The 25,082-nt window shown below is 45.5% G+C and overlaps 1 protein-coding gene across 1 annotated transcript in view; it reads right to left on the reverse strand.

Annotated features, from left to right (window-relative positions):
* Nucleotides 1–22,900, reverse strand: part of LOC119431477 (peroxidasin-like) — a 67,092-nt gene extending 44,192 nt beyond the window's left edge. Inside the window, 12 exon segments of the mRNA XM_049657873.1 lie at nucleotides 646–810; nucleotides 3,140–3,256; nucleotides 3,714–3,992; nucleotides 4,062–4,270; nucleotides 5,448–5,565; nucleotides 8,275–8,438; nucleotides 9,870–9,941; nucleotides 10,056–10,127; nucleotides 12,362–12,433; nucleotides 19,670–19,741; nucleotides 20,117–20,188; nucleotides 22,670–22,900. Of these exon segments, the coding sequence (XP_049513830.1) occupies nucleotides 646–810; nucleotides 3,140–3,256; nucleotides 3,714–3,992; nucleotides 4,062–4,270; nucleotides 5,448–5,565; nucleotides 8,275–8,438; nucleotides 9,870–9,941; nucleotides 10,056–10,127; nucleotides 12,362–12,433; nucleotides 19,670–19,741; nucleotides 20,117–20,188; nucleotides 22,670–22,857 (1,600 nt within the window). The 5' untranslated portion in view covers nucleotides 22,858–22,900.
* Between the last annotated feature and the right edge of the window lie 2,182 nt (nucleotides 22,901–25,082).

The raw sequence follows: 25,082 nt of genomic DNA on the forward strand, positions 1-25,082 counted from the left end.
CCTTGTTCTCTAGCGCTTGGTATCGTATCATGCATTTTATCGGTTATGACAAACTCGCGACTTGTCGCGTCGAATAAGGCAAAACAGTCATTTTGCTTCCAACTAGCGGTTTGAAAAAGTGTCAGGTGTAGACTTTTGATTTCTTTCCTTGCATTCTGATTTGCCGAAACATCAACTAATGCCGTTATACTCCAACGGAAATAGGTGCTGCAGTAGAATCACGTCTTAGAAAGCGGTACGCAAAGTACATCATGTTGAAATAGTTTTTATTACGTAAGAAATGTTTGTTTATAATTGCTGAAATCCTCTCCTTAGGAATTTCAGCCAATCTATTACATAAGTGCAATGATAAACAAAAGTTTCGCGAAGGAAGAAACAAATTTCAATAATCACATGACGCAATACATGTAGGTAATTAGAAAAAAAGGATGCACATGATCTTAGTCTGAGCGTCATCACTACCACCATTGGTGTATTTAGTCCCCGAAACATTCGAGTAGCTTTACCTTAAAGGTAATATTAAGCTCCCCCAAGTTATAGACCAGAAAACAGATTTAACGCCGTAAATCGGTTTACAGCGTATTTTCTGGCCCGTTGGAGCAAAGTTTGACATTTTGGTCAAAACTTTCACTGTTACGCACTCACTTTTTGAGTGGACGGAGAGATCCGCGTGAGCTTCGGAGTATCCGACGGCGTTCTCGGCGTGACACGTATACACTCCTTGGGCCTGTCTGGCCACACTCTGAAGCCGAAGCACCTTGCCGCTGTGCAACACCTTCACGCTTTCCTCATCTGGCGTTATCCGTTGACCTGAGAGATAAAAAAAATTGACAGACACACTTAAGACTGGTTACGTGTGGGAATTAAAAGCATTGTACTGCTTGGAGACCTCGGAACGTAATGAACGCGCTCGTGAATGCCAGAACCGTGGAGCCACTGTGGCGACGGGGAAGCGTGGTCGTCTCGCACTCCAGAGACCCGGGTTCGATACCCACCGAGACTGGAATTTTACGTCAATCCGAGCATATTTTTACACGTTTTTGCGCTTTGCAGCATCGGCCATTTCTGCTACCGTCTTTCGGTCACGCCGACGGATTTTCGCGCATCGTGTATACACATTGACGCCTTCTCCATCTTTTGAAGGAAGCATCTATGTTGAAAAAAAGGATCGCTTCTTTTGCATAAACAACCATGTTGTTAATGGTACAGTGCCTAAGTGGTCACGTTATGAACTGCTTCTAGGCCTTTTAGTGAAGGCTGGTGCACATGGTTATTTACGGCGTGTTTACAGATGCGCATGCGTTTACACTAGCCAGAACAGTGCTCGTCCTGTGTGCTTCTTATTCAATTTGCGGCGTTGAAATAAATTCTGGGCGTTTGCGTAACACAACCACAATAGGATTAGGAGGCGCGCCGTAGTGGGAGACTGGGAATGAATTTGAGCCCCAGGGGATCTATAACTTGCACCCAATGCACGGTAATGAGCACGCTGCTGGAAAATATACTCGTGTAGGAGCGGGCTATTGACAACCTGCTAAAACTTTTTAACGAGCAAGTGATAGCCGGGGCTGGGGCGGGCCAGCTTTAAGACGTTTTATCTTCATCATGCTCAAACAAAATCGCAGTTACACCCGAAGGGCAACGCACTGACTGCGATATCAAGGTTTGGCGTTTCGCTTAACGTTCTCGGACGTTGTTATAACTACGGGTGGGCCTGACTAACGCGGACGCGACATACGCTGGAGAGCCAAAATGTGTCTGGCAGCAAAAAAAAAAAAAAAAAAAAAAAACGCCGGCAGATCCCACGCCCTGTGGGAATCTATGTTATGCGAAACAGTGTGCGGGGAGCCTACCAAGGCGGCTGTTTCATGACCGAGATGACACGCATGTCATGAAATTCATGTCATGAGTTCTCAGGAGACCCTTTAGCTACGCCTAAGATAACCTAAGGTGAAAGCCTTAGTCATGCTCATGACTATGACTTCGACCATCAACCTTTAGCCTTTTCCTTCACTTAGCACCACTTCTGAACCTATTCCATCGCATCCTCCTCGCGCCCAGCGCGGCCTCTCATTGGTCGCCTCCTCCATCCCAACGCGCCTCTCCTCCTCCCCCGGCGCGTCCCTCATACTCTCCTGGTCACGTGACCTGCATGACACCGCAGGAGGGAGAGACGGCGAAAGGTCGACTTAGAACAGCTTCGCTGTTAAAACTTTATCACGCCGTGTAGGGCCTGTAGAGGCATCACCCAGGCGCCACTACACTGCCCGTAAATAGCCACGCCAGTAAAATTACATCACCTTCAGGTTTGAGCAATGATATTGTTTGCACTTTTAATAGTTAAAAGTCTGACAAGCTTTAATATAAAAGGCATGAGCTATGAATGTTATTTTTCATGCGATTTTTTTGTCTGCTGCCATTCTCAAAATTTAGACGACTAATTCAGTTGGGAACCTAAGACCTTGTATGAGCAACTTTGGTGATTGAATGGTGTAGCAATACAACCCGTATATACAGTATGGACAATCATGTGGCATACATATACCTAAATAAATGCGGAGCCCCGTGGCGACGCCGACGGCAAGAATTCACTTCGATAGTCCATATAATTGCTATCGAAATAAAAAAGTGTTTCACCGTGCTGAAATATATTCCGTGTTTTGCTGCCACGCCATACAGAGTGCGATTCATCCATGGTAGATGCTTTACACGCTTGCCAAAACAAGTGTAATTTGTAACAGCAATGCCTGTGCGACACATTCAGGTGTACGCGTGTATGTTCGTTGCTTCTTCCGGCATACGTTATGCTATTCGTGCGAGGTTTCAACCTCAAATAGCTACGAAGCGCGCATACCATGCATGAACCCTGATCCCATTGCCCTCTCTCTTTCTTTAGCAATAAATTAGTGCGCCTCGGTTGGTCTCCGTAGCGTGGGTTCGATCCCCGTTTGAGCGCGGTTGCTGACGAAGCTATATAGTATATAGATTACCACGACAACTCATAGCGACCAGCAGCATCGTAGTTTTACTCTAATGAGCACCGAAAAAAGGAGGCGCTGAAGTACTTTGTCTCTTTCACAGAATGTACATTGAGAGAAAAATAGATGCGGCGTGAAGTATCACCGCGTCGACGTCATACCATCCTTGTACCACGAGAGTTCCGGCGCTGGGGAACCTGCGCCGCTGCAGATGAACTCCACGTTCTCGCCTTCCAGGACATCTTGCTCACGGGGCTTTTCCAAGAAGTATGGAACCTCTGCGAAGAGAGCGCTTCGATACATAAGAAAAACAAAACACACCTCTTTTTGTGTATGGAAAACTGCACAGCACCATTTTTATCAAATGTTACTCAAGTTCCCTGGAAAGAAATGGGAACGTTCTTCGCGTCCCAAGCTATTATAAACGGCTACCATAACTTACTGTGTAAACACGTGAAGGTGGCTTAAATTGCTTGTCAGAGTACTCAAATCTTTTCCGAACTCATGCGTGACACCATGGCTTGTGCCCGCATTGATGACTTACAGCCATCTGAAGAACATGAAAAACTGGGTTCGAATGGTATTTTATATTTAGTGTTATTGCGGTGTCGACTTGTATTTATGTCCTTCCCTTTTGTTCTTTCAGTAGAATATCGCAGAATGTGCATTAAGTTGAGAACTGGATGATGAATGCTTCAACAGTGATCGGGCAGTAAAGTAGCGCTTTCCACTCACGTTGCACGTCCAGCCTAATGGTTGCGCTATCTTCGCCGAGTGGCGAGGTAGCCTTGCAGTGGTACGTGCCGGCGTCGCTGGGGTCAGTGGCCGAGATGAGTAGCATGCCGGCCGAGAGTGAAACGTGGTAGCGGGCGTGTTGCAGCAGGGGCAAACCGTCGCGCTTCCAGGTCACCAGAGGCGTAGGCCTGCCCGTGGCCGGACAGCGTAATGTCACACTGCGGCCAGCCATGACTGCAACGTCCGCGGGCGTGCCCACTATCCGTGGCTTGTCGTAATCTGTATACGGCATGGGGGTGGGGGTGGGGGGGGGATAAATGATATCCTTTATTTTTTTTCTCGAATAACCTTGTTTAAGCTTGTTTACCTTGTCTATCCACGTAGTTTTCAAGGTTCCTACGACGCGCAGCTGCACGCTTCTGGAGGTCACTGCTCCAACTGCATTTTCCACTTTGCACTGGTAGGCGCCTTCATGATCTTCTTTGACCGAACGGATGACCAGCGTTCCAGTCTTCAAGAATATCGAATCCACTCCACCTCCGGAGTACACGTCCAAGCTAGAATGCAAGCGCAGGCCAACGGTGTAGTCCTTGCTGCAAGTCACAGCATGTACTTACGAACTCCTATAGAGTGGCTGAGCGGGTTACTAACAATGTTACTTACAATATCATAAAAAGGGACATTGTGACAATTAGAGTTAGGTGTTCTGTATATGCAGAGGTAAATTCGAGACCACGAACTCGATTAAGCTTGTTATTGCGCATCGATGTACTAAATAGCGATAAAGAAGTAGTGCCTTGAAATTATTTACAGCAGTTGAGAACTGGTCTGGGTATTCTAAACCACACACAAACCTTACTGCAAGGAAGATTTAGAGTCATGGTTCTTCAAAAGCGCATGCAGAACCAGATAGTATACTTAACGTAATTCGTTCACATTATTTACGTCTGCTCGTTCTCCCAGCTTAAGGTTTCATAAGCTCTTCAAAAAAAAAAAAACAAAAAACAAAAAAGACAAGTCACATAATGGCGTCTTGTGCCCACAACAGACTACGGCCATGTTAATTATACTATTCAAGGATTTCCTAAGTTTGAAAGCACATGAACAAGCGGAGAATCCAAATAAAGCTTTTGGCTAGATTAGGAACAGTCGACAAAAAAGCAACCTCCTAGACTCACTTTCAGCTCATGTTACCTTAAACAAAAAAAAAGAAGGAAGAAACCGCACTCTTCTGTATGAAGGAAAAGAAAAACAAAATCTGTCGTGTCATCAGTAGTTGGTTCCTTAGGAAGTATAAGCTAAGCGCATAAATACATATGTTTTTCAGCAAATAACGGAATAGCAACTATAGGCCAAGAAGCAATTCTCTTTAATCACACAGCCTCACACTGCCCATACGTTTCTACTCAGGGAATAGAAACAGCCCCAAGGGCTATATCTGATGGAACAGACGGAGTTAAGATAAAGAAGAAGACGAAGAAAAAAAAAAAAGAAATGAGGCGATGGCTTGAGCGCACCATAACGCCGTGTATGCCTCGGCAAGACGAATAATAGCGACTGTCAAGCCCTTAGCTTGTTCCCCGCGTATGCCAGCATACATGCCTGAAAAAAAGTTTGTCAGGGGTTCGCATTTCGAACCCATACATTCCCAATCTGTCACGAGTTCATGAAACGATCGCAGATTGCGAAGTACCGAATGCACGATACCGCTACGTGGTGCATCTCACTGTATACCCGTTCTGGGTCCAGTAGACGTTCGGTCGGGGTTCACCCTCTGCCTTGCACGTCAGGTTGATGGATTCGCCAAACTGCACTTCTTGGGGCTGCGGCTCTTGTACAATCCGCGGTCTCTCTGAGGGAAGGAATAACATTTAAGGTCTTTTAGATTTTTCAAGGTCGCTAAATGCAGACGGATGTACAAAGCGCGGGCATTCATCATGTCGAAAAATATGCTTGAAAGAGGCAGTCATTCTGGATGCTGCAGACAAAAGGCTATGATGACTGATGCTGTTGCGCAACCGCAGGTTTAAAAAAAGAAAGCCAGTTTCTCTGTCTCCTCCCACAGCTTCCTGGAATAAGGAGACTTCCCTCCAAGGACGAAGAACACTTAGCTTGCTCGAAAATAAAAGTTGACCCCCCCCCCCTCTCTTTTCTCTGTATCTTCTCAAAATAAAATTATAATGTTATACACCCATTTGCGGCCTGCGAACGGGTCATTACGATCAAAGGTGTCTCCTCAGCTTAGTACTAAGCTTTTCTCTTTAAAGCATAGGCTGCAATTTCTGGGCTCTAAGAAGTTCTAATTCTTTCTGAGGAGCTCCAGAAGACCAATGAAACTGCGCTTTGGCAACCATGTGGGCAACCGTCTGGCCACGTTTAACCACTTACTGGTAGCAGTGCCATCATTTTATCTAAACGTGTATGAATGATAAGGTAACTGCTACCGCTGCTGTCGTTGAGTCCGGTACAAATTTCTCTGTACGCGAGGCAGGGCTTAATGATAAAAGGAGAGAATACCCAGGCGACAGGCTTAGCATGGTACTCCAGGTGTAATAGATAATGAGAAAACTGTCAATATCAGTACACTCATAGTCATATTCGTAATGAATGAAACCGTAACTAGGCGGATCTCAGAAGCAGCAATTGAAGTGGGAGGTAAGGCACCAAGGCAACCAGTAGGTAATCTTTCCCAAGTAACGAAGCACCTAATAAAGAAACGGCAAAACATGAAAGTGTCAAACTCGAGAGATCAGATAGAATTCGCTGAGCTGTCAAAACTGATCAACAAGAAGAATGTAAGGGATATCCGAAATTATAACGTGAGAAAGATTGAGGAAGCAGCAAAATATGGACGCAGCATGAAATCAGTGAGAAGAAAACTTGGCATAGGACAAGGCAAAATTTATGCACTGAAAGATAAGATGGGTAATGTCATCAGCACTTTCGATGACATAGTAAAACCAGCGGAAAAATTCTATACTGACCTGTACAGTGCCCAGAGTTACCAAGCTACTTTAATTCGAACTAGTAATGAACAGGATACAGAGGCCCCTTCTATAACTACCGTTGAAGTTAGAAGGGCCTTGAAAGACATGACCAGGGGAAAAGCTGCTGGAGAAGATGAAATAACAGTCGATTTAATCAAAGATGGAGGAGATTTCATGCTTGAAAAGCTTGCGGATCTCTATACACAAAGCCTCACTACTTCAAGTGCAGCAGAAAGCTGGAAGAACGCCAACATTATACTCATCCATAAGAAGGCAGACGTTAAAGAACTGAATAATTTCAGACCCATTAGCTTGCTTTCAGTGTTGTATAAAATATTCACCAAGATAATTTCCAATAGAATCAGGGCAACACTTGACTTCAGCCAACCAAGAGAACAGGCTGGCCTCAGGAAGAGAAATTCTACGATGGATCATATCCATGTCATTAATAGGTAATAGAGAAATCTGCGGAGTCCAATCAACCTCTCTATATGGCTTTCATAGTTTATGAAAAAGGCATTTGATTCAGTAGAGATACCAGCAGTCATAGGTGCATTGCGTAATCAAGGAGTACAGGAGGAATACGTGAATATCTTGGCAAATATCTACAAGGATTGCATAGCAACCTTGGTTCTCCAGAAGAAAAGTAGAAAGATACCTATCAAGAAAGGGATCAGGCAAGGATACACAATCTCTCCAATGCTATTCACTGCCTGCTTAGAAGAAGTATTCGAGCTCTTAGACTGGGAAGGCATAGGAGTGAGGATCAACGGTGAATATCTCAGCAACCTTTGGTTTGGAGAGGACATTGTCCTATTCAGCAACAATGGGGACGAATTACAGCAAATGATTGAGGAGCTTAACCGAGAAAGTGTAAGAGTGGGGTTGAATAATATACAGAAGACAATGGTAATGTTAAATAGTATGGCAAGGGAACAAGAATTCAAGATCGCCAGTCAGCCTCTAGAGTCTGTAAAGGAGTACGTTTATCTAGGTCAATTACTCACAGGGGACCTTGATGGTGAGAAAGAAATTTACATAAGAATAAAATTGGGTTGAAGTGCATACGGCAAGAATTGTCCAATCCTGACTGGGAGCTTACCACTGTCGTTCAAAAGAAAAGTGTACAATCATTGCATTCTACCGGTGCTAACATATGGGGAAGAAACTTGGAGGTTAACAAAGAAGCTCGTTAACGACCGCACAAAGAGCGATGGAACGAAAAATGTTAGGCGTAACGTTAAGATACAGGAAGAGAGCGGTGTGGATCAGAGAGCAAACGGGGATAGCCGGTATTCGAGTTGACATTAAGAGGAAGAAATGGAGCTGGGCAGGCCATGTAATGCGGAGGATGGATAATCGGTGGACCATTAGAGTTACAGAATGGATACCAAGAGAAGGGAAGTGCAGTTGAAGACGGCAGAAAACTAGGTGGGGTGATGAAGTTAGGAAATTTGCAGGTGCAAGTTGGAATCAGCTAGCGCAAGAGAGGTAATTGGAGATCGCCGCGAGAGACCTTCGTCCTGCATTGGACATAGATATAGGCTGATGAAGATGATGATGAGTACACTCACCGCAGGCAAAGTCGCTACTGTCCAGTGACGTCAGTGGTCTGCCGCGAAGAGACTCTGGCTGGGAGCACTGTCCACTGGCCTGCGTAATGGTTTGCTTCTCGCGAAGCATTTGAGTGAACCAGGCCAGGCCGCAGTCGCATAACAGCGGGTTGCCATCCAGGCGCCTGCAGATGGGCACAGTGCACTTTCTCAAGCGAGTTATAATGTGGCTCAACAAAGACATCCCTGTGACTGCTCGCGATTGTGTGCGCCGCTGATGCTGCGAAAATTACCAAAAGAAAAACACTACATTTAAACAAGCTGCTTTCGTGTACATGTGTATTGAAGTAGAAAGAATGTTAGCCGTTAAACTTGCTCAGCTTTCCATCTAGCTACAATTACTAAGATGTACGGTGTCCCGATGAAATAGCGTACAGCCAAATGCACACGCAGTGTTTCCCTCACAGTTTAGGCATGTCATACTAGCATGTATGAACATGGTAGTCAGGCTTTGTCAACGTGCAGACATGTTAAAAGACACGTAGAGTTACGCCTCATATTCTTAGGAAAGTGCAATGAGTGCTTCGAGCAATGTGTGAAGAAAGTGGCCCTCGCGAAGTCAGGCGTTTGCTCATGTGCACAAAATTGTGCAATGGCGACGTTTTGTGAACTGAGTCATCCCGTTGGTCGGACCTCCAGCAAATGAAATGGCCGAGCCTAGTGAAAAGCAATGAAAGCTTAAACCCACGGAAACAGCGCGGAAAGATGAGTATAGGACGAAAGAATAGAAAATGGATGGGGCTATCTATGATCTGAAAGTTTTATTGCACGCAAGCCTGGTTTATAGACTCTCAGGACTAACGCGTGCAGAAAAGACCGAACCATGTCATGGACACAAGTAAGCGACACTTGTCCAACCAGAAACATGGACTTCAGAATTGCACAAGACGTTAGCATAAAAACTGCAAATAAAGAACCACGAAATGTGTAACGGAGTTGTCAAGTCAATGTTTTTCGTGGTGCGAATGTCGCTACTGTCCATGTCCTGTCTTTTCTGCACCAGTTTGTCTTAAGCATATAAAACAGTGTATAATATCATAAACATTCATTTTATGGACAGCACCGTCCCGCTCTCTCCTCTTTCATCCTTTAGCCGCGTTCGAGCGTTGTACATTCGAGCATTCATCATGATAAGCCTATTTATGTCCGCTACAGGATCAAGGACTCTCCCATCGATGTCTCCAATTACCCTTGTCTTGCGTGTCCATAAATTGTGTCCAATAAAATTGGACACAATTTTATGCCTGCGAAAATCCCTACTTTTATCCCACCATGCTTTCTCTGCCGTCCTCGAGTGCACTTCCCTTTTGTTGGTAGCCATTCCGTCACTCTATTAGACCACCGGCTATCTGTCCTACGAATTACAGGTTGTTGCCTCAACACATGTCCTGCCGAACACCACTAATGCTTGAATGCAACAATCATTGCATTCAAGCACTAACTATTTTCAACTTGTTCAGCTATCCATCCTGCGTGTAACCATGGCTGCGTTCGCTTTAATCGTGCAATAAAAGCATGCTGAAGAACGCCACGTAAGGTCACCACGTCGCTCTTACAGGCGCCTGAGTTGCCTGAGGTTCTGCAGGGCTCCCTTCTGCACCGTGTGTATGCGGTTGTCGTTGAGGTGCCTGCAAAATAGAGGGCCAACTTTGAGAATCCCAACGAACAGCTTGCACAATGCGCGGATACTGTAGGTCTGATCGCCATCAACATGAACGCGCAAACGCGTAGCAAGAGCTCACAGCCTCTCCAAAGACAGCAGAATCCGAAACGGCGCCTCCGCGATCTCCCCGAGCTCGTTCTCGTGCAAAGACCTGCGGAAGAGTCATTCACGGATGGCAGTCGTGAGCGTATGGTTCCAGGTCGGTGTACTCTGCGCTCGCCGCCGCTTAACAGAGAAAGTACCCCCTGATTTGTTATAAAAAGACGTGTTAAATATCATTGTACTGCACATGATAAAGCGACCTCTGTTGTGAACATGCCAAACTTGTATTACATACAGTAGAACCAGCTAAGATGAACCCGGGTAAGCCGGAGTTTTGTATATGAGGAAAAATATGTGAAGCGTTCGTTGGTTTCCTGTGGGCCAAATGCTAAAAAAACATCACGGCGACGCCGACACCGACGGCGATGAACACGGCGCAAATGCGCCTGGACTGTCCATATACTAATTGTCGCAAGAAGAAGAAAAAAATAAGGTCCGCTGAACGCGAAGTGCCAATTCGGTTAAATTGGGCTTCTACCGCCGCCATTGACGCCTGGTACAGTGCTCAGAGAGAGGCCCGGATTGGTAGACTTGGAGGAAGAGACTTTGCTGTATACGAGATGCAAATGATTTTTCTGTGGACATCGACAGCTACACCAGCATCGACGTTGAGGAGGAAACTTGCTGGGATGACACCTTATGCAGAAACAAAATCGAGAAGATTCTCGATCTGCCTCTCAGGCTGACAATTAAGGCGTGGGCGCTTTCATGGAATCACAACCAGCAGTGTTAGTGCATTAAACATCCCTGAATACATTGGTGCATTTTTTTTGTTGTTCTTTACAAAGATGTGACGACACTGAAGTATTTTTGAGCGAACCATAGGTGAAATGTAGACTGTTGCAACAGCGTACAAGTTTTCATAGCTCTGGTATGCAAGAATCACTGAATAGGTGAGCTAAGCGCAACACTTTGCCTTATGCAAGTGTATGTTAACGTTTGCCTCGTGGTTTTACTGCTGCTTATTTGTTACGATTTTTTTCTCTTCGGTATTCAGGTGCACTGGAAGGGTAGATTTTCAATTTCTTGGATCACTTCTGTTAAGACGATCTTTTAGACAAGCTCCTAAGACGAACGCATTTTCACGCTCTCTTCTGGCTTCAACTTAACGGGAGCGTACTGCGGTTTCATTGCTACCTCTTTCGCATGCGTCTACGCGCACCCATGTGTGTGTGAGAGAGAGATAGTGCACGCTACGAACATGCACTGTGCGAAATGTAGCCTCTAGGCGCAAAGCATTATATTCAATGTGTGAATGACGAGGTTTATAAACACGGGGTGAGCGGGGCTGGTGGTAAGGCCGCGCTAATTGGAATAGTTGTTGGAATAGGACCAGCCTGACGTGCTTAGCTCGAGCCCCACTCCGATTTGGCGTACCAACAGGCTAATCAATACACGTAAAATGTCGAAATGCTGTCGTTAGACAACGCGGGACCAATTTAAATGAAAGTTGTTGCATTTCAAAGAGAAAGTGCAGTCCTCGCAACTGCTGGAAACAAACATTTCATTTAAAATCTCGAAGTTTTTTACAAGAACTGCTGAAAATTGGTAAGTTTAAAAAATTCTGAACAAGGATGTTTAAAAAATCCGTAACTTTACACTGAAACCAGATATCGCCGTTCTGTAAACTGATTCCGTTAAGGCATCTAAAGCGGGCAAATTTTATTTGTGCGTTGGCAGACGAAGTGCAATCAGTACCAATGTGTACGACGCTGTTGCAAAGTTCCTACTCACAAATTAGTGGTGTACTTCAGAGTGGGGTATAAGACGCCAATAGGGTCCGTTTTAGATGTATTATTGGGTGAACTTTACAGAACTGTGATATCAATGAGTTTTGCTAAATTACACAGCTGTAAATATATTACTTGAGTTTCTAAAAATTGTGCAGTATTCGAGAGCTTTTTTTGTCAATACTGATGACATAAATTGAAAATTCACTTCCTACAGTTACTAGATCCTATCTTCTTCTAAATGCAACAGACGTCCTCAAACTAGGCACAGTTGTTGCCGAGGGACAATAAAACAAGGAGTTACACCTTCCCTTGTATTTATATAAGAGCGCCCGAGCTAGTGCTTTCCCGCAAGACAGCGTAGAATTTCGAGGGGTTTCTGACTTTAATTTATATGTTATCTTTCCGTTCTTCTAACTTGATAGAAATTTAAGTGTAGCCGCAACTATATACATATACTGGCGCGTTGATGTTTTCGGAAGGAGCGTCGGAGATTTCCGCAGCCTTTATGCCACGAGCAATGATGTAGCAGCACGCAGTCTGGGCCACTTACAATTGTTCCAGCTGGTGCAATCCTGCAAATGCGTCATCTTCCAGGTGTTTGATATTGTTCTTAGAGAGAAATCTGAAAGAATAAGGACGTGAGCAATAAAAGGTAAATCAAAAGCAATAAATGGCAGCCGTCTGTCCTGACCTAAGAAAGGCGCTCATGAGGATGAGAGCCAACCACACAGAATAAAGCACAAATAAGAAATAAATAAAAACGAGATAAACTTTATGACTTTGACAAATGTCGAGAGCAAGACCAAGGTATCGCTTGGTTCATAGCACACCGTGCATATAGAAACGCGCATCTCTATACCAAAAAAAAAAAACAAAGAAGAAAAAGAACAAAAAAACTTGTTTTGTGGCTTTCGCAAGTATTATGTTTGTTCAGATATGAAAATAGTCGTTCCGACACGCACACTTAGACATAAGAAAAAATTACATTGCCACGCTTTAATTACAAGTCCCAATGCTATTTGGTTCTACTTCGCTGAATCTGACGCGACATTACTGGAGCTTGCGTCCATGAAGCATGGGAAGCTCTGCATTCGGATATCGGAAGAAATCAGTTCGTTTTCTCTCCTTGTCACGTCATCAACGTTCAAGTGTTGTCCCTTTACACAGCAATATTGAGAACAAACAGTACGAGGCCGTGGTTTCCATTCCCGGCCTGGTGGCTACTTTTTCAGGAAGACAATGTAAGAAATCAAAAATTTTAATTTAGATGACGTTCAAGAATCCTGGGGGGGGGGGGGGGGGGGGTCATATTTAACCAGGCGCCCTCCCATGGGGCACGCCTGTTAATCCATTGTGCACTTTCGGGAAGCTATAGCTCATAATTTAATTAGATCTGCAGTTGATGTGCGGTAATTTGAGCGACCGGAGATGAAGCATTCTTGATAATCTGTCTGGTAATGCGACTGAAGACACTTTATAATAGTAGCGCCATCTTTATCGCGCTGTGCGCATTCCGCGTCATAGCGGTCGTGGAATTGTCGCATAGGGGTCGCCACTGCAACGAACGGTCGGTCGATGCCCGGTGCTTGCTTATTTCGGTTTTGTCGTGAGCACGTGACAATGCGTTCGTAGCGCCCTCCAATACCATCGCGAAGAACTACCCGAGGCCTCTGTGACTCCCACTGGGCGCACTGTGCTGACAAAAATCTCGCAACCCCGTTTGCTTCACACGGCCTCCAAGATTAAAGGTGCCGCTTATCTCGTAGGCCATGCATTACCTCTCAAGCTTATTGCCGCCGGCATGAGATGGCAGGAGCAGCGGAAGCGGAGAAACGAAGTGCCGCGACTTTTAAAAGCTAACCCACAAACACCTATTCCTTTTTTTTCTTGAAACCAGTAAAGTTATGCTCTGAATAATTACTGTGCCTGCGTCAAGCACGAGTGGAAATCGCGGTGCAACCTGCATCTGCGGCGTATGTAACATCACTTGTATAAGCTTGTAGAAGCCTTATTCTTGTCAGTTGCTCTAGGCGGCCCTAATGCATCCGAAATCGCTCTGGACCGCTTTTTTCCTTCCTCTATGTAGGGCCTACACTGCAAAATAATTTACACCATTAAAAGCAAAAAAAATTCAATTTGGGGGTATTACGTGCCGAAACCACGATCTTTTTATGAGGCACGCCGTAGTGAGGGACTCCGGATTAATTTTGACCACCTGGGGGTCTTCAACGTGCACCCCATTCACGGAATAGAAGTGAATTGGGGTGTATATGTTTTTACTGTGTATAGCTTAAGGAGCGTTCATTCGCATGCATACACCGTGATGGTGTTCGCCTTTGAAAATGCACAGTCACGTGCAATATGAGCTGCAACACGGTGCCCGTGGTTGAAGGGACTCCAGAATGCACGCCGGCACCGACATACGAACAAATATAGAACTAAACACAGTTCCGACTACGGCGATATATATATAAAACAAATTTGATTGGGGTAGCAATTATATGGGAATTTTCGCCTTTGTCGTCGCCGTCGTTCTACCTATTTTAGGGAGCCTACATGCAACAGCGTTGCATGTAGGCAACGGTTGTGGCAACGGTTGTAGCAACGGTATTAAGTAGCCTACATGCAACAGCGTTGCATGTAGGCTACCTAATATATTTAGGTATACCTATGCTATATGCCATGCCCTGACATATTGTATATGCGGGTTATATTGTCACACCTTTCTATCACAACAGTTGGTCATACCAGGTCTTACATTCTTGACAAAATTATTCCGTGGTATTTTGAATAAGGCAGCCCACAAACAAATGTTACGAAACAGAGCACCGACAGCGCATGCCTTTTATTTTTAATATTCAGACTTCAATATTAAAAGTGCGATACAATAACACAGCTCAAATCTGAAAATGATGTAATTTTAGTGGCGCGGCTGTGCACTACCCCCGGCATCAGCCCAGGAAAGAGGTTCGAAACCTACTCGATGCGCAAAAGTGGTAGTAAAGTCACCAAGAACGACGTTGGCTTTCATATATTAACATAAATTAAGTTGTCCGATGGCAGGATTCAAACACAGGACCCCTCGCACAACAGCTCGATTTTACTTAGCTTACGTTAACTTCAATTCATACTACAGCTACGAGTCTATAGCACTTCGTGTAATATTCTAACATGTTGCTATCGAATTATTCCTTTGGCCACATGGCTAAACTGTGATATTTTATTGCGATAGCAATTATATGGACACTCCAAAGCGGATTTCTGCCGTTGGCGTCGCCGTCGCCGTGAGGTTCCGTATGACGTCAACAGCAATGAAATCGTCGCCACGCTCCGGACGCTGTATGTGCGAGTGAAAGGGCGCGAGGGACGCGCGCTTTCACGGGGAGCTAACGCACGGCGGAGAGCAAACGAGCGTTCTGCGCCGCGCTCCCTGAAGGCTGCAGAATTAAGCGTCTCTTTCCTCCTTTACAATCACCATATATATATATATATATATATATATATATATATAGAGAGAGAGAGAGAGAGAGCAAACGCGACTTTTTCCGTCGCGTAAAAGGCCGTGGGGTGACGGGAGGGAGGGAGGGGAGGCGACATTTAGCTTAGGCACCAAATGCCTATTTATATAAAAACGTTGCGAGGGGAGAAGGTGGGTAAGATTCCCGACGCAGCTCGACGAGTGTCCCATTCTGATCTCATCGAAAACCTCCGAGCCGCCCCCAGAGGCACCGGCAACAGTCACTAACGCTCAGCGCGGTCGATGCAAACGCGGGCAAAACGCCGACGGCGTCGACAACAGTTCTGCGCGTTGCTGGTGCAACTGCATGTCCAAGTTTATACAGCTGATAAAACTACTATCCTTACTGCGTATAGCTCTCTGCTAATTTGCTATCGCAATTGATGCTTCGCCTTACGGGTGAAACTGCGACAATTCTTTTTGTATGTCCACGCCACCGTTCTGTTTTCGGGCGCTTTCGACTTTCCACACCATGTTAAAAGCTCATATTACTGAACATATCACAGCCAACAACATATTTTCAGACTCCAAAGGATTGCTTGGAGTGGCCCAGACCATGACCCAGATAAGCCACGGCTCTCGCTCTCGTTGGTCGCTTGCAAGTGGCGTCATTTATTGAATAAGCTTCGCGCCCAGGCTCAAAAATTACAGCGTATGTAAGCGTTGCACATGGCACGTTTGGTTTATAGTTAAACAGAATATTATGACATTTCTTATTACCGAGAAGTTCGAAAAACACATTACTTTTGCGCGCAAGTGCGAAAGCAAACGCAGGGCTTAGCGTGCTCAACGTTCTTGGTGTGAGATGATGTTACCGAGTGCGTGCCACCGTGCTTCATAACTTGTTTCTTTCATTATATCGTGCGACAAGCGACAGCAAGAAAACTAATTTAATGTCTTCAATCCAAAGAAGGCAAAATGACTTTCACATGTGAAAATAAAAGAAAAAGGCAACATACATCCTAAAGGCGTATGCGGGTTCCCTACGCGCATTGCAATATTATTATACTTAAGAAATTTAATTGATCGCATGCCATTGCCGGCCCATGACAGCGTTTAACAAAACAGGTAGAAATGCGACGCGCCTTCCATAGCCGAATTACGAATAAAAATGGCGCAGAACGGTTTGGGTGCGAGCTAGTTGGTACTGTTCATACATACTTAAAACAGCGCCAAAAACACGGAAAAGGGTTTGGGCGGGAGCTAGTTGGTACTGATCATACATATTTAAAACAGCGCCAAAAGCACGGCGCAGAATGCGCGTTTGCTCTCCGACGTGCGTTCGCTCCCCGTGAAAGCGCGCGTCCCTCGCGCCCTGTCACTCGCACATACAGCGTTCCGAGCGCGACGACGATTTCTTCGGCGTTGACGTCATACGGAATCTCACGGCGACGGCTACGACGACGCCGACGACAGAAATCCACTTTGAAGTGTCCATATAATTGCTATCGCAATAAAACGTTGCGAGGCGAGAAGGTGGTAAAGACTTCCGACGCTGCTCGACGAGTTTCCCGTTCTGATCTCGTCGAAATAGGGAGCCTACATGCAACGCGACACCGTTGCATGTAGGCTCCCTATGTCGAAAACCTCCGGGTCGCCCCCAGAGGCCCTGGCAACAGTCACCAACGCCGCGCGCGTTCGGCGCGAACGCGGGCAAAACGGCGACGGCGTCGACAACAGTTTTGCGCGTTGCTGGTGCTGCTGCATGTCCAAGTTTGTACAGCTGATAAAACTACTATCCTTCCTCCGCATAGCTCTCTACTAAGTTGCTATCGCAATTGATGCTTCGCCTTTCCGGTGAAAATGCGGCATTTTAATTATTAGTCTTTATTTATTCATTAGATTTAAGATCAAAGTCGTGCGCTGTGACTGTTATGCTTCACTATATTTGTCGAAATTCTGAGGAATAATTTAGCCAAGAACGTCAGAGCTTGTTTAAGCAACTTTGGTGGTTGAATATCACTGTACTCATACAAGGCATATACGGCATGCATGAACATATAGCACGCATATACCTAAATATGTACGGAGCCTCAAGGCAACGCCGACGGCAAAAGATTCACCTAAAGTGTCCATATAATTGCTATCGCAATAATAATAATATAACTGACTTGGTGTGTATGCAAGTTGGACCAATGCACCACGGGACACACAACCAACGCTCCAGCCTCGCCTGGTTTCTTGCATCCCCCATATTCAAGGGGTAACGTCACGCACCTTACCCCCGCACCATCATGATCATCAGTTGTACATAGGATGGCAATGCGGACAGAGCATCGCCGCAAATACATGCTTCCTTATTCTTTCTGTAGCAGAGCTGTATTTGTGGCGCCCTCCAACAATGTCCTGTGCATCTGCGTGTGGCCTCGGAAATGGCCGGTGAGACCTGTGTCGATGACCTCGGCGGGCAAAGAGAGCACTTCTTTAGTTCTTTTCAACTACGCTAGGGGGCATGTACAGCATATATAGAGTAGGGAGCCTACATGCAAGCGCTGTGCTAGCATGTAGGCTTCCTAATATAGAGTAAATCTAAAGCAAGCTAGAGTTATACCCCAGTGGCGCGGGCACCAGTTATCTAAACTATAGGAGGTCAGTGGCGGGCATTTTCAATGTCTTTTGAAACAAAAATCCTTTAGTTTAAGGGAAGCCACGCGCTGTAACATGGACGCATAAACGGAGGCCTAGTTGAAGGGAGCTTTGAGTCAAGGGAGTCTGGATTTGTCCTTTGAAATGTCAAAGGCATACTCTTGAGCCTAGAGGGCGTACGACAGAAGAAGAAAAAAAAAATAAGGGCAGAAACTCCCCACTGGGGAATTGTCGCGTAGTACGCAGCATACTATTCTTTGTAATCATTACTTCTGAAGCTTGTACTCTACCCTTGATACGAAGAATGCCGTATTTTAAGGGATAAGCAACTCCAGATAATATCACGCCCACTGTGAAGATCTCCGGCGTAAACTCGTTTTTACCCCGAATCTAGTGATTGGTAAATGGAAGAAATGTTGGCGTAGTGCTCTTTCTTTTTCCTCATAATTTTCCCGCTGGCACGCTCGCCTGTGTTCCAACGCCTGTGTCCTCTTCAGAAGCTTCGCCCTCTTGGGGCAGGAGCTTTGATAGCGTTTTCCACCTTGCCCGCGCAAGCTCTCGCCTGCGTTTTAACTGCGCCTCGCCAAATCGCCAAATCGAAACGCGCCAAGCGTCTCAACGTACTCGCTTGTCTGCGAGAAATTCGTAAGGGCGTTCTATGCCGTTTGTCGATGCATGCGTCCCTTGCCCAAAAGTTTAAATATCGGACGTCTGTACTAGACGTCGTGTGTTCGAATCCTGCCGTCGGACAGGTTTAATTGTGCTTGCTTAATTATTTATGAAAGAGTACTTGGTTTAAAATGATGAGTTTACAAAGTCACGAATCCGTTTGAAGCCAGACGGACGAAGTTTAGGGAAATATATGGGCTAACCATCACTCCCATGCTGGCTGACAAAATATCGCGTCGGAGATTCATGCGCCCACAAGTAGGTGGCGGTAAGTGTCCAGAAGTTTTAGGGAGCCTAAGATGTTTTCCGTACAGTTCACAGAAATTCACCAATATACTCAAGCCTAGATGGCGCTACGGGTTTGTGGGACACGAAACGGAAAGAGAAACGGAACGGAGGAGAAAATGACCCGGGGAACCTAGCCGAAGGATGCTCCTCATCACAAATCCCAATAAATACGGTAAATTCAACTTGTTATAAGAACTGCATTACAGAAATTTTTATGAATTTAATACTTTCGTGACACCCGCAGTATCAATCGGGAATGCGCCGGCCTATCGTCACCAGCAACATCGGAGACATGTGCGATTTGGTTACCGACTCGATTTTTTTTTTCTGCGCGTTGTTAGCTTTTTTGTTCCTCACCACTTTTGCTTTTTAAGATACATTGCGGTTTAGGTTAAAATCTTCAGTGGTGACCATCTGGAGACAGTGTAGGCAGTGGCACATATCCGTTGAACTAGTGCACCTTTGCAAGCTATATGCTCCTTAACTTCAAAGACCCTTGGTAGGCCCGTGTGACTGGGGACTTACTGTATAGTTAACGATATAGTACCGCATCGTATAGCATCGTATACATCGTATAGCATCGTATAGCATCGTAGCTCTAGTTACTGTATAGGCTCCCATAGAGAGCACACGTATACAGCAACTCTAAAGCAAGCTGGAGGAGAGAAGCGTGACCTGAAACTTATTACACCGGCTTATTAAGTTGTGTACGATCAAGGATACTGCATAATAAATAGATTCTATTCGATCTAGGATACTCCATAAATAATACTTTTTTTCTTGCCCGTAAAGACTTACAAGTGCCTTAGGTTCTTGAGTCCCTCGAATGCCTGGTTTTCAATAATCTGCAACTGGTTGTTGTCCAGCAGCCTGCACAAGAATAGGCCAGATGTTAGATATTTCACAGCTTCAAATGAACACGCACGCACGACGCAGGAAAGAATGTCTTGTGTGGTTCTTGACTCTAAAAAAAAAAAAAAAAAAACATTGTCTAATATCAAAAGGATGTCTAATAAAACAACTATTGTCATTCCGCCCAAAAATTCAGAAGCAGAGGTGGCCCCCTCCCTGTCGCGAAAATGAGCTCAGTTGACGACGCTCCCATCGTAATACCTCGTTGCTTTATTTCTGGATTCCGTGCGCCCCTAATGTTGCGCATTAACTTTCATTAACATCACATTTCCACTCCTTGTGAATTTCTAGGAATTTCTAAGAAGGGATGAAGTGTGCTGCCGGTATACTTACAGGGCATCTAGTTGGTGAAGGTCTTGAAATGCGTTCGCCGGTATGCGTCGTATGTTGTTGAAGCGCAGGTCACTTGTTTGTTCACGTCACGTACAGTTATGCAAAGAATGCGATAAACAAGAACAATAAGCACCAAAATTATTTCCTAAACATCAACTGCAACCGTTGTGCATGAGCACGTTACGGGGTACACTGGCCTTGCCACATACCTTAGGCTGTTTATTCCCATCGATAAGACAGCATACTCAACACAGAAACTTGCTCAAAAGTGTACTGCCCTTATCTAACTAGGTCGTCCCTTCGTAAATTGAAGGTCCACTGTTCTATTTGTGGTCTGTGTTCTTTGAAAAATATGCGCAACATCTATGGCTCTAGTTTATCAATCAAATGAATCAGTCAATAACCATTTATTTCCCATTTAACAATCGAGCAGGGTGCGGAAAAAGCCGCAAGGAGACGGCTCGAATAACTGTTAGCCCCTGACAACATCTCTAAACACTCACATGTACCTGACGAGAGTCTGGTTAACCTCCCTACCTTTCCTCTCATCTGCTTCTCTCTCTCTTTATGATAATATATATATATATATATATATATATATATATATGTGTGTGTGTGTGTGTGTGCGTGTGTGTGTGTGTAAATCCTGCTACGTGTCTGACTGAAGCAAACTTAAAATCGAAACCAGAACTATCCACTTATCAAACTATTTCTCCATACGGAGAAATCTCCCGGCAATTTTGAGCGCTGGCAATAGAAAGCCGTACGCTATATGCAACCAACTTTGAACTTGCAATGAAAGCCTTGGCTGTCACATGTCTTGTGCTAGTGTTGATGACTCACTTATAAGAGACAAACGGCCCTGGGGCGACCCTTGAAACTCTGGCAGCTGCCGCCGTACACGTGATGCTCGAGGCGATTATTTTCACTGCGACAGCTCTCGAAGGCGACGAGATTGCGTAAGGGTGGTCGCCGCTGAACTGCGACGCCTCTCGTTGCCATCAGTCGACATGCTACTTCCAAGGCCTTAGATTATTTCTCCATGGTCCTTCTTTTGCCTCTTTATAACTGAACGATAATGTGCGCCGCGCTTCATGGTCCGGCAGTTTCGATGTCAAGGATTCGGTGCCTTGATCCTGGAAAGCTGTACACAAGGTCTTGGACGAGTACGGTGTTTTCGCCGCATAAAAAAGATTCTTGTAAATGCCCTTCAGGACAGTCGGGATTTATTCCCAAAAAATGTAGATTTAAGCCAATCTCGTGGTTGCGACCGCTAAAGGTTTTGTTACACTAGCAGCCTACTACAGGGTGCCTAGAAATTGTGGCACAAATCTGTTCTTCTTCCACTGATACATTTAGGAACTTTCATTCAGAATATCGTGGTGTGGAACATAATGATGAAGTTTGAAATAACAAAGCGGTATCAGAGACATCTCTCATGGTCACACAAACCTATCAGGCGATAGCTACAATATGATATGAAGCTATTCCTTATAGACGAGAAGTGTACAGCTCCGTCTTTGCAGTTGGACCCTCTTATCGGTCAGCGTGTGCATCGTGGTTTCGCGAGAGTCTGCGCCGAGTGATTCAGAGCACTCGCATCAGTGCATGTAACTCGATGGTTGCGTTCGCACTGCTCTTATCAGTGACGCAAGGTTCTCCTGACAAACTGGTGGCTGTATCAACACGCGCCGAAAGTAAAATAAGTGTCAAGTGAGAAGCTCAGTTTGCTCGCTTTCAGCTGAGCGCCGCTGCGGTCATGGTCGTTGGCCTATCTCGGCGAAAGCTCATTTTGTTCTATATAGGCACTGAAAGGCTTAGCTGGGGATGCTACCAAAGGTTCGCCGACATATCACAAACCAAAATTACTGTATTCACAAACCTTAACCTATGTATATGGAGCCTACGAAATCGAGAACGCAATGAACGTTCGGAGATTACGCCTAAAGGAATTTATCAGGCGGTTAAAGGTTCGCTCAAGTTCACCATATATATGTGCATAAAGATTACTAGCGCCCTGGCAAATACATATGAAATTTATTTCTTCTTATTTCCTGATTTAGTTCTTGTTACTTCGGCGGATTTGGCGGCTAGTTCGTTTCCGTCCCCCGGGGAAGTGGCATTCTTCTTCTAAGCATGAATCATCCGGTTAGGTTTTTATTGGTGGCCAATCACATTTTCATGCTGCCTAATAGACAAGTGCCCGTGTAAGTAGGTTTAAGTAGACGCTCAAGAACGATAAGTGGTCGAAGTTGCACTATATATACATTATTTCAGTTTACGCGTGGATGGAAGGCGCGTAAAGCAAATATTGTGTCGGAAAAAAAGCGCAGGAAGCAAGAGTGGTGCGATTGGGCTTAGCCGAATCGAAGTAAATACTCTGATGCTATCAGGTTGGTTCTACTGATCCACTCCAGGAAACTGCGGTTTGCTGTACAATGCGTTCAGAAAAACACAGTCGTGTTTTTCTAAGCTCGCACCACTCTCTTCGTAACGCGATAAAACAAGTTACGTTGATCGATGCTTTTGAAATAGCAGTGTGTGGAAACTCACAGGACCGTTGTGTTCTCGGGAAACCGTGGAACGTGGTCGAAATTGAGGAACATGCAGCGAATGGTGGTTCCAACGCAGAGACATCCTTGAGGACAGGGCGTGGGCGACGCAGACGCAAGGATGCGCAGAAAGGAGGCGACAAACACAAATTGCAGTAGCGACCACGCCGGAGGCATCGTGCCATGCATGTGTCGGCTGTGCTTGCTCTTTGAGTGCAGCGTTGCCGTGCTCTGGTAAGACTGCCTCAGTGAAGAAAATTGGTTCGTCGTCTGTCGGGGACCAAGAAGACCCGCAAGGTCGACGTGAAGATACGCGATGCTGTTTGCAGCGCCATCTACCTCTCAGAAGAGAAACCTTTCCTAAACAACGCGTCCGAATGGCGTTTAGTGTAGTTGACTGGATATTGGTTCGACAGATAGTAAAGACAGGGATGAAAGTGCTTCAACATTCGTTTTATAATGTAGATTTTAACCACATTGTAAACGCCGCATTCAACGTCTAATAAGCGTGTATGCTTCGCAGTGTCCGCTTCGCAGCGTCAACAAAGAATAAGGAAAATTTATGGTCTAATAAGAGCTGCGCCCTGTTTGTGTCTGAGAGAGACTCGAAAGCCTCAACTGAAGCAACAATATAGTGCGCAGAAATCATTTATGCCACTCTGAAGTTTCTTCCCATATGGATAGGATGGGCATGTGGCCTGCTCCTATGACTCTCCTTCAATTATGTACAGTGCCCTGGTAAATGCTATAACACAAGGACTTCAGGTGTGTGGTTACAAGCACAGATAGCTAAAACGTCATAGTAATATCCACAAGTATGGGAATGTCTTATCAAATGTAGTTTCTGATTATCACGGTAACCTAATGGCGGTATTGAGATTTCTCATATCTGAACTTGTAGATCTCTGTCGGCATAACCTAAGTGCAGCTCTGCTGATCATCCATCTTTGAACTTCAGTCGTAGGAGGCCCCTGAATATAACTGACTCTCCTAAGGGCGTTTGGGGACGGCAGAAAGATGTAGCGTGTGTGATGATGGGAAAGAGACCCACATGGCGGGCGCTAAAAACCGTTTTTGCCTGGCAGAATGCGTCCGCTAGGGCCTTCTGTGAAGACCCAAATAACGTCGACCACAGTTCACTTGTCACTATGTGCAAACAGCACCGACGGATGGCGCTGACATCAGCCGCTAGCGTCAGGGGGTTCCTACTGAAGAACGCAAAAGATGCCCTCCTCGTGTATGAGTCGCTGCACTAGGCTCTGCAGAAGGGCGGGCGTGGCTGCCAGAGCAGAGACGTCGATCTTATCAGGCGGGAGATCGGGTTACCGGAGGCTTCCAACCGCTGTGGGGGACACCCTCTCATCTCGCGCCGTTACCCAAAAGGCTTGCTGTAACCGGCTGTCTTCGGGGAGGGTGCGAAAGAAATAAAACACCTTCCGGAGATGCCGTGCTCTGCAGGCGTCATCATTTACGAAACGCTGCTGAGAGAATAAAAAAAGAAAGAAAAGACAGCACGCGTGTTCATATTCGATCACGAGGGTATAGCGGGATGCCTTTCGCGTAGGTAAGCACATCGCAACTAAACGGTCCCACGTTACGTGGTGACGCTTCATTGGAGCATCGACACGAGGAGAAAAATGCTGAACTATAGGTAACTATAGGCAACGAAAGTGGTTTGAGATTGCCTGATATACGTTTTTCAGATTGCGGCGGTGGCGAAGGACACCCCGCATGTACGGTGAAGAATAAGTTTCAGCTCGTCGCCGTAAATTCTCTAGAATTTCATGACTAGATTCGGTGTCCATAGAATCCGACTCTTCCTGCGGAGGAGGGGCCTTGCGTTCGGTCTTGTTATCGTCCATACAAAACATTGGCTATGCCTTATACGCAGACGACATCACGATTTGGTGTCCAGGTGGATCAGAAATGGACGTTGAACAGACGCTACGAGAAACACTAAATGTAAAGGAAGAATTCTTAACTGAAACAAGGCACAGTCTCTCACCTGCCAAGTCTGAGTTATTGCTGTACAGGCCGGCGAGACAGGGCGTTAGGGGTTTGGTTCCGATGGAACAGATAAATATTGCCTTACAGACGAATGATGGTCAGGCAATTCCTCGAGTCAACTCGATCAGGATATTGGGCCTGTTACTGGACGCCAGAGGCTGTAATACTAAGACAATTACCCACACCACCTCCAAAACGGAAAGTATGCTCCGGCTCATCTCTAGAGTCTCGAATCGAAAAAGGGAACTCGGAGAGGACAATCTTCTAAGGTTGACAAGCGTTCCTGATGAGCCACATCAGTTGTGTATCATCTGCCCTAGATTGGACTAAGACAGAAAGGAACAAGCTCGACACGTTCCTGCGCAAGAGCATTAAAAGAGTACTGGGATTACCAGTCACCACTAGTA

The sequence above is a fragment of the Dermacentor silvarum genome, chromosome 10 (genome assembly GCF_013339745.2).
Source record: "Dermacentor silvarum isolate Dsil-2018 chromosome 10, BIME_Dsil_1.4, whole genome shotgun sequence".
Classification (NCBI taxonomy): Eukaryota; Metazoa; Arthropoda; class Arachnida; order Ixodida; family Ixodidae; genus Dermacentor; species Dermacentor silvarum.